At 37.6% G+C, this 16607-nt stretch overlaps 2 protein-coding genes across 8 annotated transcripts in view; one reads left to right on the top strand and one right to left on the bottom strand.

Moving 5' to 3' along the window:
• Window positions 1-3625, top strand: part of Fas3 (fasciclin 3) — a 114043-nt gene extending 110418 nt beyond the window's left edge. Inside the window, exons 6-7 of one of the 3 annotated variants that reach the window (XM_032438422.2) lie at window positions 1623-1992; window positions 3187-3625. In XM_032438422.2, coding sequence (XP_032294313.1) covers window positions 1623-1992; window positions 3187-3396 — 580 coding nt within the window. In that variant the 3' untranslated portion in view covers window positions 3397-3625. Of the gene's footprint in view, window positions 1-1619; window positions 1993-3186 lie in introns of all 3 variants that reach the window. The other 2 variants (XM_032438421.2, XM_032438424.2) reach the window with 2 other exon arrangements.
• LOC6627504 (dipeptidase 3) overlaps window positions 1-16607 on the bottom strand; it is a 416202-nt gene that overhangs the window by 353570 nt on the left and 46025 nt on the right. The window lies entirely within an intron of this gene.

Raw genomic sequence — 16607 nt, 5'->3', positions numbered from 1 at the left:
ATTTTTAATAAATTAACAACAATTAAAAACTGAATAAATGCCAGCGTGTGTGTGAGTGTTCAAGGGTTTGCGGGTTTTCGTATATTTATTTTCCTTGCTTTTTGTTCTTTATTATTTTCTGATTGCCCAACAACAAATATTTAACCAAACAACACACATAATACCATATTAGACTTTATTCAAGCTGCGTGCTTTGCCTTTTACGATATTGATAGCCAGATAAACACCACGTGCCGGAGTTTAACGTTCATAACAATAGTTCGTTCTGCCAAAATTATAGCAGATAACTTAACAAACACGCAGCCAGACTGCTGCCAGACATTCAAATGAGCCAACAAATATTTATAGAACATATATAGATACTCCAAATACGAGTGCCAGCCGTCTGTTGCAAGTTTGTATGGCAAACAAATTATTCGAGCGTCTATCAGCTAAATGAAATCTGAACAGGACTCGCAATGAAGATTAATTGAACAACAAAATTAAGCAGAGTTCAATGCTCACGCTTGAGATTAAGACAGAAGCATCTCAATACATTTTAGGAATAGAGGTTCTTCAGAAAAAGTAATGCAATTTTAATCCATGCGAGCTTTATAAGCTTTTATTCAGTGCTTTAATATTTCAATTATCTCCTGGCCTCAAAAGCGTGTTTTAGAGCTTGTCTGTAGATCTTAAATAATCTGTTGGTTTTTTCAAGTTCCATAGCGGAAAAACTCTCTGAAGCTCACGCTATTTTTAAGAAGTCTTAACCATTAACTTTGTATGCACTTTCGTTGAACTTTTTTAGAAAGAAAGCAAAGTTTTCTTTCTTTACTCAACTGTTTCCTATGCACACTGTTTAAACATTGAATTCTATGCTAAAGATTTTCAAATGCTGTTGATTGACCTGCAATTTATCCAAGAGCTTTCGAAGTCTTTCAATATACTCGATGCCTTTTTGAAGCAGCTATTAGGAGATTTAATGATTAAACGATTCATAAGCATTAACTTTTTAAATTAAATGAAAGAAACAACTTATAAACTTATGAAACTTATCGCCGATCCAAAAAGTTCAGTTAACCCACGAAATGCTTTAATAGATGCAAACAGCTGGCAACTAGAGTTTGTTTCAGAAAACGGACATTCTTTCAAGAGAAATACAATTAAAGCAAAGCTTTCGTTTTTCAAATGCCTCGTTCAATTGCAATCAAAACCTGACAATTTTGAGTAGTTGAAGCTTTGGTTTTATGGTGCAAATAACAATTACGCAATTACCCACACAAGTTGAAAGCCACTAACGCAACCAACGATCCGAGCTCAATGCCATGGATAAAGCCAGATACATTCTCTAATCTCCGTGCACATACAAACACACAGACACCCACTCAGACACCGACACACACCTTTCATCTAACCACCGACTAACCCCGTCCCGCTTTAATGGCTATTATGGGGCCTAACTGAACTCTGTCTGCTCTAACTAATGTCCCGGCTGCACGGCAAACAATTATTTTGACACATTTAATAAGTAGCCCCCAAAAGCTCACACAACAACAACAACTACAACAACAACAACAACAACAATAACAAGAACAAAAAGAAAACGCCAAGCCCTTAACCACAATTGAAACCAAAAACAGCAGCGACACCGAAAGCGCCGACATAAAAGCCACCTCCACCTCAACCACAACGGCAACAACAACAGCAACAACCACACTGGCAAGCAACGTAGCAGGAGCTGGAGCAGCCGCTGGAGCAGGACAAGGCACAGGCACCGGAGCAGGCTCAGGAGCTGGCGAGGATGTTGGCAGCGAGCAGGCGGCGCCGGCTGGCAAGAAGGCCAAGCGTTTGCCAGCCTTTGCAGTTGCCATTTTAAAGCGTTTCAATGAGAAGGATGGCAGAAAGAAGGACAACAATGGGGAGGCGGAGCTGGGCGCAAATGAGCAGACACAGGACAATACAACAACGGCAACAACAACAACAACAATCGATGGCAATGACAATGAACCAAAGGTATACAAAAACTGAACCAAACTCCTTCCCACACAAAACTCTAGCTGTCTCTATCTTATGCTCCTGCTGTGTGCCTGCCTATGTGTGTGCGAGTGTGCGAGTGAGTGTGTGTGTGTGAGTGTGTGTGTGTGGGCGCAATGTTTTCTACACAATTTAGCTTAGCATACTTGTAGGCGAGCTATTTATATTTTTTCTATAATCACAAATTTTTTGCCATTTGCTCTCTCTCTCTTTTCTCTCACGCAACTTTTTGCTTACTTAAAAACAATTATTTTTTTATATTTTTTTAAATCTCGTCGTGTTGTTAACGCATGCAAAAATTTGTGTAACTTGTAAATACTATACTATGTACTATCTATCGATCTATCAATCTATCGATATATATATAAAAGGCTATAGTTTGGCAGAGCACCTCACCCGTGTGGACTTTTAAATAAAATGCATATATTTTAAAGCAAAATACAGCAACAAAAAGCAAACAAACAAGGTACCACAATTCGCCCACTAAACACCCCAAACAAAATGTCATATATATAGTCAAATAAGAGTTCTCTTGTCGGTAGTAACCGACTTGTATATACCCTGAACATCAAACTATCGTAATATTCGTTCCTTCTTCTTTCCTCACGCCCTGCGCAGCTGCTGCTTCATCTAATTCCAGCCAGACTCTCTGTATATGCAAATGTGTGTGCATATACCAAAGTGCAAGGCTCTATTTTAAAAATCTCTGTTTTTGGTGGCATGGGGAGAGGCGATTAAAATGTTAACACAAGCCAGCATACCAAGTTTGGCTATCTCTTATTATCTTTGAGTTATGCTTAAAATAGAGATATATTGATACAACATAAATACCTAGCGCTATCGCAAAAACCTTTAAACTCTTTCTGCGTATGGTATAGGAGAAAAAATATTTTTAAATTTTAAGACTTTCGCTAATGTAGTTACCGAGATCAACAGACAGTTAAACAGAAAAGCGGACATGGCTGGGAATTTATAAATATATGCCTTATAAGGTCAGAAATGCTGCCTCTTGCGTGTAACGCACATTTGCCCAAAAACAGCATGCCCTCTTTATCGCATTGGCAATGGGTTCAGGGTATAACAATAAAATACCATATAAAATATTTGTTTTCATATTTTGGAATTTATTTTATTTGGAAATCTAATAAAATTCCTTTTATACATTGCCCACAGCAAGACAAACAACTCGTCTATGCTGAACTTGTACTGAAGCCCGCCCATGAGAAGACAGCAGCTGCCACAACAACAACAACAACAACCGCAGCAGCAACAACACCAGCAAACACAACAACAACAAGTGCAACACCTTTGGATGCAGCTGCCAAAAATGCAACTGAATATGCCGAAATAGTTTATGTGCAAAAGGGCGAAGGCAAAAAATAAAATACTCAACAAAATGCCCAATGAGGCTGCAGCAACAACAACACGAAGAAGAAGAGGAAGAAGAAACGCAGCAACATTTAGAAAAAAAAAACAAAATAAATATATTGTGAGCTACAAGAAAAAAAAACAACACAAACAAAAGCCCAATGCGTAAACATAAAACATAAAACATTTAATATTAAAATAAACAAATATATAAATACAAATCTTAAGTGTGGTTTTCCAAAAACTCCATTGAATGTGTGTACTAAAAAAAAGAAAACAAAAAGAGCAGAAAAAAACAACCTAAAAGCTAATTAATCTAAAGCAAGAAAAACAAAACGTAATGAATGTGTTATGAAAAGAAAATCTATTAGAAAAAAAAAAAACCAACAAAAAAAAACATTTTTCCACATATAACTACATATAGTATTTCATAAAAAAAACGCACAGCTAAATCTACACACAGAACACACACACACACTCCCACACACCTAAATAAAATTTACAACAACAACAAAAGTAAATAAAATAAATAATTAACAAGCAAACATAAATTAAATTTACATAGGCAAAAAAAACACAAAATGAAAACCCTAAACAAAATATTTGAAAAATCTCAATTATTTACATAAATGTCTCGCAATTAAGCTAAATGTAATTTAAGCCAAGAAAATATGCAAAAATAAAAAACAAAATCCCACAAAAAAATATTATTTAAAATGTAACTTAAATTATTACTAAACGTTTTTGTATACAAACGATTTTTTTTTTTAAACTTTTTGATATATATATGAAAAATTTTAAACAAAAAACTAAAACAATTTTTAGCTGCCAGAGCAAGCATTTAATACAAGTTTAGACAGAAAAAAAACTCCATTTATCGAATCTCCGAGAAGGCGCAACAAAATTGTAACCGAAAGTATTTTATGCTAATTTCTTTTATATATTTTCCACAAATTTATCTCTCTCAAAAGTATTTCCAACCGCATACGATTATGTTATTAACTTTAATATAAATATTATGATTATGTCTAGTTTAAGTGCAGCACTAATTAATATGTATTCTGATTATTATTGATTTTTATATATGTAAATTATAATTTGTATAAAGTTAAGCTGAGCAACTTTTTTGAATAAAATTCTTTACCATAAAGTTTCGAGTGTTTTAAGAGTTTTGGCGGGCATTTGGTATGAATGGTAAAAGATTTTATGCACTGCACATACTAATGCACACCGAAAAGTGTATACCCTTTTAAAAAATTATGAATGAAAGATTTGCAGGTATCTGAGGAGAAGAAACGTTCACTGCAAGCATTATTTTATGGCCGATTTGACCTATAGAACTAGATGATAAATAGTGCTCTGATGATAAGAATAGATATATATACTATTGAATTATGATATACAAAAATATGGTATGGGCATATGATATAGTATATTTCTAAATAGATATTTAAATATTTATAAGAACAAAATGAGCGCACATGAACTTTATTTTCTAGCAAACCTTGGCATTTATATGGATATAGTACCTGACCTATTTCTATATATATACAAATACTGCCGGCAACATTAATAAGAACTTTTGCAGACAGAGGAACATGTCTCTTGATGATCATCACGAAAATAGATGCTTTCTAAGTTATCTCCTTGAGTGCGTCGCACATTTGAGAGCGAGATCATTATACCCTTCAAAAGGGTATAAGCATCATGTAGTAAGCACGTCTCAAATGCTTAATATTTTTGGGCTATATTGAAGATAATCCTGCACTTTTATCCTGCCAGTTGCACAGTAGACGACAATAGACACAGGCAGAAAAAAAAGCCATTCACTTGATATGCCTAACAAAAGAGGCCCCAGACATTCATATTATCCCACATACACGCACAAGCACACATACGCACAGTGACAGCGCTCGCGGGCGTATACTTAATTTCTATTATCATGCAACCCACATTCTGTCTGCGCAGACCTAGTTACATGTGTGTGCGTGTGTGTGCGTGTCTGTGTCGAGTGCTTAGAGACATAATACAAAGTACAAGTAAGAGCATTTTATTTGTTTAATTAAAACTACAAATTTGATAGGAAACAACAACAACAACAACTTAAACGACAATAACAACTACAACAATGCATTATTTGCCCGGCGAATGCAAAATCTGCGTGGAACTAAATTGAAATGGAAATCGAGTTTATGGCACAAACATGACAACTCTCGTGTCTGCAGCAGTCACGTAATTGAATACGAAAAACCACATTTGAAATTTGAAAATTTGCAATTCGTGTTATGTGCAAATCGTCTTCGCCGGGCTTAAGGGCATTTGATTTAAGGCCCAAGCCCGAGCCACTAGCCAGACTACAATGACAATTGCAAAACCAAGCTAGAACGTTAAGTGCTCACGACTGCAAAATACTCTGTATTGTTTGAAATGAGACAGAAAAACGAACTATTTTGTATTGGAACAATCTAATTCTTAACAAGAGGTAGACCGCTTGAACCGAAGCTTCTTGAATCTGAAATTCTAATTTCGCAACCCAAACCAAATGTGCTGACAAAGGAAAAGCCGCACCAATACCTAAACTAAACCATAATCAAATATTCAATTAAATACGTTTTTGCCTATTTTTGATTAATGTATGGGCGCCGCACTCTGCCGGACATAAGCATGCTCACACCTACGGACAACTGAAGTGCAACCATATATACCCCTTTTCGACTAGTAAAGTGAGTATAATTACAAAATCCGTAGCATACTTATGCGCGTTGTCACACTCGCCCAAGCTCGACTATTATTCATGGCCGCCAACTCTGGCTTGTTTTAATGCAATTTATATTTCTAATGCTCTTATGTTCTTTCTTTTTTTTTTACTCTTCTTCTCCTCCTGTTTTTGCATGCTGCTCAAAGGAAACATCAAGTTTTGCAGTTGACTTGAAGGCAGGCTCGGAATCTGGCCGCGCGTCTGTGGCTTTGACTTTTTGGGCTATTGCGTTTGGCTTTCGCTTTGGCTTTGGCTTTGGCTTGGGCTTTGACTTTGGCTGCCTGCGCTGTCAGTCATGCGCTGGGCGCACTCAACTTTTTCTGACATTTCAATTTATAAAGCTCAAAATCTGCGCATTACCCCGAGCAGCACATTTTACATTAGACTAAAATGAAAAAAAAAAATATAAAAAAAACAAGCGACTTTTCTTTTTTGTGCTCAGTTTACATGGTCAGCAAAGGGTATATGGTTCTGATGAAGTTTTTATTTGGGCAAAACTAAATTCAAAATACATTTGCCACGCCCACAAAACTCTAGTATATCTTCTATAATATTAGACTAAGAGCCACAAATTTCGTTGAACAGAGTTTTTCTGAGCTACTCTATGGAGCGAATCAAGAGGTATGCCGCCAGGCCCAGCAACGCCCCCAAAAATAAATAAATTCAACATTTACTAGTCCCAGTTTGAATGTCACGCATATGAGTTTACAGTTTGAGAGTCTTCAGGCCAGTCTTAAGCAGACTCTAAGCTTCTGCGTTAAGTTAATTTTAAAACCTTAAACAGGGTATTGCTGAGTCAGTCACAGTCAACTGCAACGTTCACCTTTTTTTTGGCTTTTATAACATTTTTTGCAGTTTTTTTTTTTTCGTTTTGGTTGCGTCTGCGGCGACAGCGTCAAAGTAAAATACAATTTTTGCATTTTCCTGCCATCGGCTGTACATTGAATTTGACTTGGAGTCTTACGACTGCAGCAGCCGCAGTTTTCACGACAGTTTTCCAGGTTGTTTTCGGGCTCCAAATGCACCGGCGGGCAAATGGTATCGTTGCGGGCTGACATGCCAGCCAAATGCATTTCAAATGAGGCATCCTCGTGTTCGACTTTTGTTTGAGACATGTTTGATTCGGTTCCACGTGATTTCAATCAATATTATTACCCTAATACCCGGCTCCCCTATCCAATCACAAGTCAGTTGCGCCGTTGTTCGTTTTAAGTGAAGATTATTTTATGGAAATGGAAATCTTACTTAAGGGCAGACTTTTGTTATGTTCCTGGGGTTCAGGACAAAAATGCGACCAATTAAAACAATTACCGATCTGCTTGAACCATCTGTAGCTTACAGATACTTTTGTACCTTAAAGATACATTTATAAATTGATCTTGCAGCTTTGCAAAATTGATATAATTTATATATGTTATGTATAAAAATAAGATTCTCCTTTTTTCAATAAGTTTCCATTTCTAGCCACAGCGTATGTTTCTCTGGATTTAAAAGCTATAAATATTAATTCCTGAAAGTATATCCCCATATAGAGCAGTGAAACCTTTCCTTTTAATAAAAGAACACACGCATTTTCTGACAAACTCTTCATGTTTAGTAGAGGTTTGTCATATGAACGTAATCTGAATACCCTGCAAATTTCATAAAAAATTACTAATAAATGCACCACGTATTTGAAAATTAATTTCTCAAAGTATGCAGCCGAGGAAAGTTGGCAACAAAATAGATGCCTGTCATTTCTGAAGCCTTTGCTATAGGATATCTTGCAGTCTACTCTCGCAAAGACGATGCTTAAAAGCCTTTTGTTTGCTTTAAGTATTTTCACTTTTTCTAATACGTTCAAGTGTTGAAAGCTGTCATTTGGCAACTTCTACTCAGGTTTAAAACGTTTTAGCAGCAATTCGATTGATTCAACGATCTCCTGTGAATTCATTTCAACTGTTTCTGTCTCCATTTGCTGAGCGCAGCCCCCATAGACGCCGCTCTAAGCCTACATAAGCAATGGGCGACAAGTTTTAGCAATTGCCTTGCCATGCGACCCATGGGGAAAAAACTAACCAAGCACCTGGAAAGCAACTAAAACAACAACAGAAAGAGTACACGATGAACAAGATGAAATAAAACTAGAAACTTTGTTCGCTGTTTCTTGTTGCTTGTCGCTTGTTTTTTTTTTTTTTTTTTTGGCACTTTGTTTATCTCTTAGTTTTTCGTAGTGTATTTCTTGAGTTTGGGCTGCGCAGTTGTTTTAGCTCTTAATTTTTGATTTCTGTTTGATTGTATTTGAGTTGTGTTGCCTGCCAGCTGTTTGCCTTATGAATGTTGTATTTGCCATGCCCTGTGCTCAATGAAAATGTCTGAAAAAGGGGTATATTGGACTGTCTGTCTGTCTGCTTGACTGTTTGCAGGCGTCGATCTTGGTGATTTGAGCTCTGGAACTGCTTTGCGAATTGGTAACTTGATAGCTATTTCTCGTTTCTATAAAGTCGACAAGTAACTATATCGATAATCGATTGTACATAGTCTAAAGACCTGTCCATGCCTCCGCAAGCATAAAAACATACGAAAATTTGGCACATATATCCTTGTATTTAAGTATGTACACACTTGTTTGTGTCATATTTAAGCTTATTTCTATTTCTATTTCTATTTCTGTAAATGTAAGCATAAAAGGAGGCTCAACTGTTGTAGCTCTCATTACGCTACAGGGTATATCCTAGTCGAACACTGCCGCCTGCAACACTCTTCATTTGCTGTCAAGTTATTGCTCTTGTTGTTTGTTGTGCTGGTGACAAATGTATGTAGATTTGATGTATGTGCAATTTGGCAAAGTAAACGTAGACAAACTTCTTACCACTTAGTTAGTAAGCGAACGTTAAAGTTGACCTCGTCGGGTAATTGAATTAATATCCAATCCCTCCCTAATCCCTTTTACTCTCTCCATATGCCCTGTCTATTAAAACGCAATATTCTGGGCTCGTCCTCTACTATATCAATTGGAGTGAATTGCATGCGCATAGTGCACAAACTAATTGGGCGTCATTAATGCCGCGTGCACGTCAAGCTGATTATATAATCCTTAAATGCCATTGCGACAATTCGCGAATATCAGTTACACAAGCTACATGGCTCGCACTCACTATAATAGACGCAATAAAGGACCTATCTTTAATAACATAGCCAATTTGCTAATGCATGGAAAATATATTAAAACTAATTATGGCCAGTAATGTTGACAATTGACAAACAAATTAAATTGAGTATCTATTAAGCTAGCTAGGCATGTGTCATAACGTGGGTTTCTAGCTAAGAAATAATTAAAGAATATTTGATTATATATATGACATTTAAGCACACTTTTTATGCAACAATTTTGACCAAGTTTAATGTTGCCAGATTTAGATGCCAATTTCATCTAGAGGCCAATCCATGAACATGGAGCGAAACCTTCTGAAAATTGGATAGGATTTGATTGAGTTTTGGGGGTGGGAAATTTCCACCTAAGATAATACCAGGTATACCGCGACATTTCCCGTGGGTTAGAATAAATTTTTTCAAAGATCTTTGAAAATGAGTTCTATGCGTTATACACTTCGTGACAATATTATAATTGTCTCTACAAATTTCGCCCCATTTCAGATATTATTTTCGTATTTTCGTAAATATTTTTCTTTAGGCCTAAAAAAGATTCTTTAAAATCAATAAAATAGTGACTCCAAATACTTTATGGGGTCAACGATGACCGCTTTAACACATTTCACATAACATGAAAATTTAAAAAACATCTGCATACTTTCTTAACCACATTTCTAATTTACAACCAACCCTTGTAATGGTATGGACATTAACGTTTTTACTCTTAAATTTGCATGCTTCAAACATTTACATTTTCACAAAAATAATGCAAAACCCTACGAGAACAAAATACTCCTTTTGCTTTTAACTGCCATGGCTTTCAATTTTAAAGCTTATGCTTACGCCCAGCCTGTAAACAAAATGGGATAACTTCAACTTTAACCCGCTTATTATTATCATCATATGCCAATCAAAACTTTGCCGTTTGCCAGGACATTCGATAGGCGCGCCTACAAACTGTTTAAAATGTAACACAAAGAGCTTTCGCCGCGAACAGCTGTTGCAGTAAATCTTATCAACCGAGTTAGAATCCACAATCCACGCGCTCTCCGCTGACTTGAAAAAGCACAGGAGCCTGCGCTGACAAAAGAGAGAAAGCTATTTAAGCGACTGCCCTGCTCTTAGCTGCCTGCGCTCTTAAGCAGTGAGCTTTTAAGAGAGCCCTTTCTAACGGTCACGACGTAAATTCAAGCCAAATTTTTGAGACAAATACTACACACGAGTCAGCCTGTCTAATTGCTAAGCTCTTAAGAGTGTCAAAGGCGACTTTTAAGAGTAAGCCATTGAGACGTTCACACACACAAGCACACGCGTACACATGCACAGATAGGCACTAATACATGGACAATGGTAGGTAATTCATAAAGGAACTGTGCCACTTGAGCAGTCAACAAGCTTTTGCTTGTGTCCTTCATAATTCCAGCGCTCTCTGTGTTAGTGTGTGTCTGAGTGCTTCTTTGTGTGTGTGTATGTGCCTGTCTATCTCTCTGTTCGTGTGTGTGTGTGTGTGACTCTGTTTGTGTGTGCTACTTATTCACTAGAATTTTAGGTAGCAACAGGTTTGCTTTTAAGAACATTTATTATGTGCTATTCCAAAATGTATGCTTTTTATACATAAAAGCCTCCACAATATTTTTAAGATAACGTATTTTTTGAATCCACCCGCACATGTGGAAAATTGGCGGAAAACAATTTGCGTGAAACTTATTAGTTTTCCAACCAATCGGATTCAGACCCGACTTCAAAGAACTTGGTCCAAATGAATTCAGCAGGAGTTTCACACTATTTGCAATCCACCAATCCAATTCCACCCTATCGGAATATGAGTGAAAGATATAAACCATAAAAATGGATTTTTTAAGTTTGCGGAGATGTTCAGTGCTTACATTTTTGTTTATCTCTAATTGAATATTAATTAATGATGAAAAATCTCATAAAAATAATATCAAATTACTTAAGGGAAGTCAAGAAGCAAAATACAACATTGGAGGAATTGAACCGAGGCCGAGCAAAGCCTCGTGAGCATATACTCTTCGATGATGTTACACCTTTCCTCGCTTGCGCCTTCCTTTGAGCTACGCAGCACTTGAAGTCGGCAATCGAGCGCTTTGTCAGCTGCTCAAAAGTATGCAAAGTATTTTTCGACTGGACCAGGCTGCAATTACGCTTGATTGCCATAAAAATGCGTAAATTAAGACATGAAATGGAATGCCGAAAAAACAAAAAACAAAAACCAAAAATTAACAAATAAAATAACAAACAAAAAAAACACCAATGAAAGTAACTAAAAACTTTGTGTAACTGATTTAGGGGCGAGGTGCTGGTGGGCGTGGCTGGTCCGCAACGTAAAGGGCAACAGTGCGCATACTTAATTATATTTGAGTTGTTTACACTTCACTCGACGGTGTTTGTTGTTGTTGCTGCTGCTGTTGCCACTTTTGCAGCCATTCTCAACGCAAATTTCTTTTATAAAATTTGTGGTTTTAATAATAAACACAGAGCAAGCCAAAAAGAAAAAAAATGCCAAAGCCAAAAGCGAAAAAGGAACACAATTAATTACTCTTGGCAACAAAAAAATTTTTAAATAAAATCGAAAAAGGAAAACTGCGCAACAAGTTGAACTTTTGTTTGCCGTTTGCTCCTGGAAAATTGACGTGTAAATAAAAAACAAAAAAAACACGGCCGACAGCATTCGCCAAAGTTTATTTAGGCAATATTTTGTTTAAATGTCTTGCGCTTTAATATTGCTGAAGTATTTGCTTCAATTGAGAAATGGTGTTAAATAAAAATATTGTGGCTTGTAATTTAACAAAAATTAAGCAAATATCTTTGTATTATATAGACTGTGAATATTTAAAATATTGCAAAGTACAGCTCTAACATTTTCATAAATCTTGCTATTAAACTATGTCAAAAGATAGGCAGAGAATTGCAACAGCAATCTAAACCAAACTTACACGAAATTATAAAAATTAAAATATAAATGGACCACGTTCGATTCGTTAAAAATTAATATTCATAAATTAAATTTAATAACGTAAAATTAAAATTTACATCAAATTAATATAAACAACCCAAAATGAGCCAAACTAATAACGAATTCAATTTTAATAGCCACAAAAATAAGCTGCTCTGTATTTTGTTTATATCCTTCAAGTTCATTGTAAAACAGCCACGCCCACTTAGCGTAGCGCCTGTGCATGTAGCCTTATAATCTGTGTATTAGGCATTGCATACTTCTAAGCGCCGCCCTGCAATTATTCGGGAGCCCGAAAAACTGTTGCCTACTTTTGTGTGCCCGAAGCTAAAGCGCGCATTTCACGCAGCATTAAATATTCAGCCTGAAAGGCTGCAACAATTTCAGCCAGAAACCAACGCAATTTTGCCGTTTTAGTTATTTTGTGGCAATATAAATGTAAATATGTGTACACACACCTATTCTATAAACAGATGTATGTATATATATATATATATTCTTTTTGGTATTTGGGTATTTGGTTATGGCAACTGTCTAAATTACATGTTGGCAAATATTTTATGCAAATATATTTTAAACAAGTGGCGAACATATTCGTTCAAGTGCACACAGACTCGGATATTTATAATGAAGTGCAGGTGCTGTTGCTGTTGCTATTGCTGTGGCATGCTGCAGGTGCGGCAGCATCAGCAGCTGCTGTTCCCAATCCCAGCCAAGCGCCCGCTTGCAGCCGCCTATTTGTTTGCTTGTTTATGAGCTGTCCCCGTGTACTTGTAGCATGAAATGCAGCTTAAAATAATATGCGACCCACAAAAACCGCAAATCTAGCACAGTGCATTTAATGGCGAGCGTCTGTAGGGCAGGGCGGGGTCGGGAGGTCAGCAGCTTGCAATTTCACTTTTCAAACAGTGACATTCAATTTTCAACTGAAATGTTTTTGTGGCTATGATGCGGAAATTGAAAATATCGCACAAACACATAAACGAATTCTGGCAGCCATCGTGAGGAGCTTTCGTTACATGTCGGACATATTATATATATATATAGAAATGAGCTAATAACAAAATATAAATAATATCTATTTCAAGTAAATTGCTGCAATTGCCTTTTGCTTTTAATTAATCAAAGCGAAGACGCGGCCTGCGCCGGCACAGGCAGCTAGTTGAATCAAAAGTGAAATGTTGCGCAGTTAAACAACAAAACGAACAAAATAAACAACAGCAACAACAACATTTGCAATAGCACTAACAAGTTGTTTGCCCGAGTTTTACGCTGTCAGTTTGTGCTCGTCACCGGGCATCAGGGTGCAGCATTTCAGGCAAAGTATTTAATTTCCACAGCACACACACAAGCACGCACACAAACACAGACAAAGACACACACACCAACACACGCACACACAGAGGCAGCGAACAATGTGGCAGGCATGAAATGTGTGCCAAGGCGAAGGCTGCTGCGCGAGCCTTTGCAACCCTCCAAGTGGCGAAGCAGAAAAGCGAAAGGTAAATCTGCCACGCACAAAACTATGCTACGGTTTGTTTCTTTGCTGATTTGCCTGAAGCCGAGCACCTTAACTAACCAAAGCTGTTTGCAACATTATATATCCCTATATCGCTATATCCCACCTCAAGTATTGTTAAGCATTTCCTGCTCTCTCTCTCTCTCTCTCTCACTCTCTCTGCAAATAGACTTAAGTCATCGATAACTCTCGACATTATGTTTTTAACCCTATTTCGAATGTTTTTAGAGCTTGAAGAAAGTAAAAAATGATTATAACAGCAGCTTGCCACTAGCTGCAGGGCATCTCCAAGTCGTGCACTACCCACTGAAACAACTCTTATTGGTTTAATTTTGTCACGTTTCTGGTAAAAGAATAAAAGAAAGGTAGCCAGGCAGAGGCAGAGGGCGAAATGAGTGCAAATCATTTCGTTGGCGCATTATGTGTTGGCGAGGGGAAGTCGGGCCAGTTGAAGCATTCACATAAATAAAAATAAATGGCAAAATTTGCCAGTTCGTGCGGCGCCTCACACAGTGTGTGGCAATACGACTGCAAGTTATATGTTTTTGTTTTTGTTGTTTTTTTTTTGTCAAAGTCTACTTTAGTTTTATGGCTCAAATCAATTTAAGGCAATGCAAACAGTTAAAGCCCGAACTGATCAACCAGGCTGGCAATATAGAATATGGAATATGCGGCCGGATGCTTGCGGCTGACCCACCCGCTGCAAAGTCAATAAATTCTCATTGCCTAAGCCATAAATCAGCATCATGGTGCGCTAAGTGTCATCTTTTTTTTTTTTTTTGTGACAACGGGATGGCTTTTTACCTGGACCAAAACAAGTGAAAGGTGGCTGACTGAGTGGGTTGTGTGGGATGGGAGAGGGAGAGGGGCAAGGGTGAAGGGCAAAAGCGACTACTGGCAGCAGCTACACAATGCGCGTTATAATTTACACCTGGCGAAACGGCAGCAACTACAACTGTCATTTGACCTTAGCCAGCGGATGAGCTGGGGCTGGCTGGGGGCGAGAGTTAGTCGAGCGCAGATAGAGATAGAGATAGAGATAGAGATAGAGATAGAGATAGAGAGAGGGAGAGGGAGAGGGAGAGGGAGAGGGAGAGAGAGCAGTGGAGTGGGACAAATGCGAGCTGACTGTCACATAGTGGCACGTTATATATTTTACTGAAAAGCGCAATTGCTTGATTTGAAAATTGGCTGTGATGGCTTTTCATTTTGAGTGACTGATGCGAAAGAGCGAAAGATGAAGCGACTGAGCGAGTGGAACAGATCTATGTGCATACATACATACATACATATATATATATATATATATATATAAATACACACATACATATATAAATGGCAGGTCGCATTGGGTGCCACAAAAGGTGTAATATAGCTCTATGTGATTGATGCACGGCGCCAGCCATAGATTGCATTAAGCTTTTGCTGAGTGCACGTCGAAAGAGAAACCAGAATACAGCACAGAGGCACACAGAGACAAAAAAAGAGAGGGAGAGAGAGAGAGAGTAAGAGTGAAAAAATTGATAGAGAAACCAATTACTTTCAGCTGGCATCACTTTCATTTTTATAGTCAAAGCAAACTGAATTGATGCAGAATATTATTATTTTATTTGAATTTAGAATAAATATAAAAGGCAAGCCATGAAGAAAACGTTCGCCATCATAAAAATCAATACAGGTTCGAAAGAGTAATGACAGTCGGCAGTCAGGTAAGGGTATTTAGCAGGTATTAATATATTTTCGCAAAAGTCAGCACCGAATTATTTTCGAAGACAAATACATTTTGCATATATGTTAGAATAGTAAAGCTCGTAAATGCTGAGCTTGATGAAAAATATCTTGGAAAGCAAAATAATTAGTCATAAAAGAACCTTCTTCTTTTCGATCGATCGTTCCTAAGGCAGCTTTTGATAGAGTGTTAAGATGATCCTTTTTTTGATCAATTATTTAAATAGCAGCTATATGACATAGTGATCCGATCCGGCTGCAACAGAAAGTCGGAGACTTCGTTATCTTGTTAGCTTCAAAGAGAGACTAGCTTGGATTAAGAGACAGACTTATCTCTATCAACTCGGCTGTTGATGCTGATCTGGAATATCTATAAGCATATTCCTTATAGGCTCAAACATGTCTTCTTCTACGCGTTACACATTTCATGAAAAAAAAAAACTATAATACCCTCTGCAAAGGCTTAAAAACCAAATGATCTCAGTGAAAATCAGTAAAGTTCAAATAAGGTAATGTGAGTTGGATTTCTAGTCATTATACAAAACACAAGTATGCCTGACCCAGATATTTTCTCCTTAGCTTAGTTTAATTAATGGAAGAGGGAAAGGCGCAACAGGCTTTAAGCTATATCTTTCTCTCTAAAGACTCCTCCGCTACAGCCTGCGCTTGCAGCATGCTCAGCTGCGCTGATTGCCATAACAACTTTTGAAATTAAGTCGCTGCAAGTGAAGCATGGCGGGGGGCGGCGCGGGGGGCAAGTATTGAGGGGGCAGCGAGGCATTGGCAGACGGGCACACAATTGACGCAATTGCAGCGATACTTTGATTTTATTTCATTTGCAGGCGACGAATGATGAGGACACACAGGACCAGCAGCAACAAGGATATCGAACAACATGTGCGGGGTGCAGGGCGCAGGGCGCACGGGGAAGGGGCGCTGGCAGCGCAGCGCAGCGAAACAGTTGCCAATAAAAATTGCATTGAAAACGCTTAACCAAGCGGCATGCATCAAATTGATTCCGTGCGGCAGCGTTGGCTGCAATTTTACAGTGCGCCCCAAAAAATATGCTACGCTTTTTGAGTCGCACAAAAATATTGTCTTGCGATACGTGG

Source organism: Drosophila virilis, chromosome 4, assembly GCF_030788295.1.
Source record: "Drosophila virilis strain 15010-1051.87 chromosome 4, Dvir_AGI_RSII-ME, whole genome shotgun sequence".
NCBI classification, from domain to species: domain Eukaryota; kingdom Metazoa; phylum Arthropoda; class Insecta; order Diptera; family Drosophilidae; genus Drosophila; species Drosophila virilis.
The sequence above is the reverse complement of the archived record's forward strand: the minus strand, read 5'-3'. Positions and strand labels throughout refer to the sequence as shown.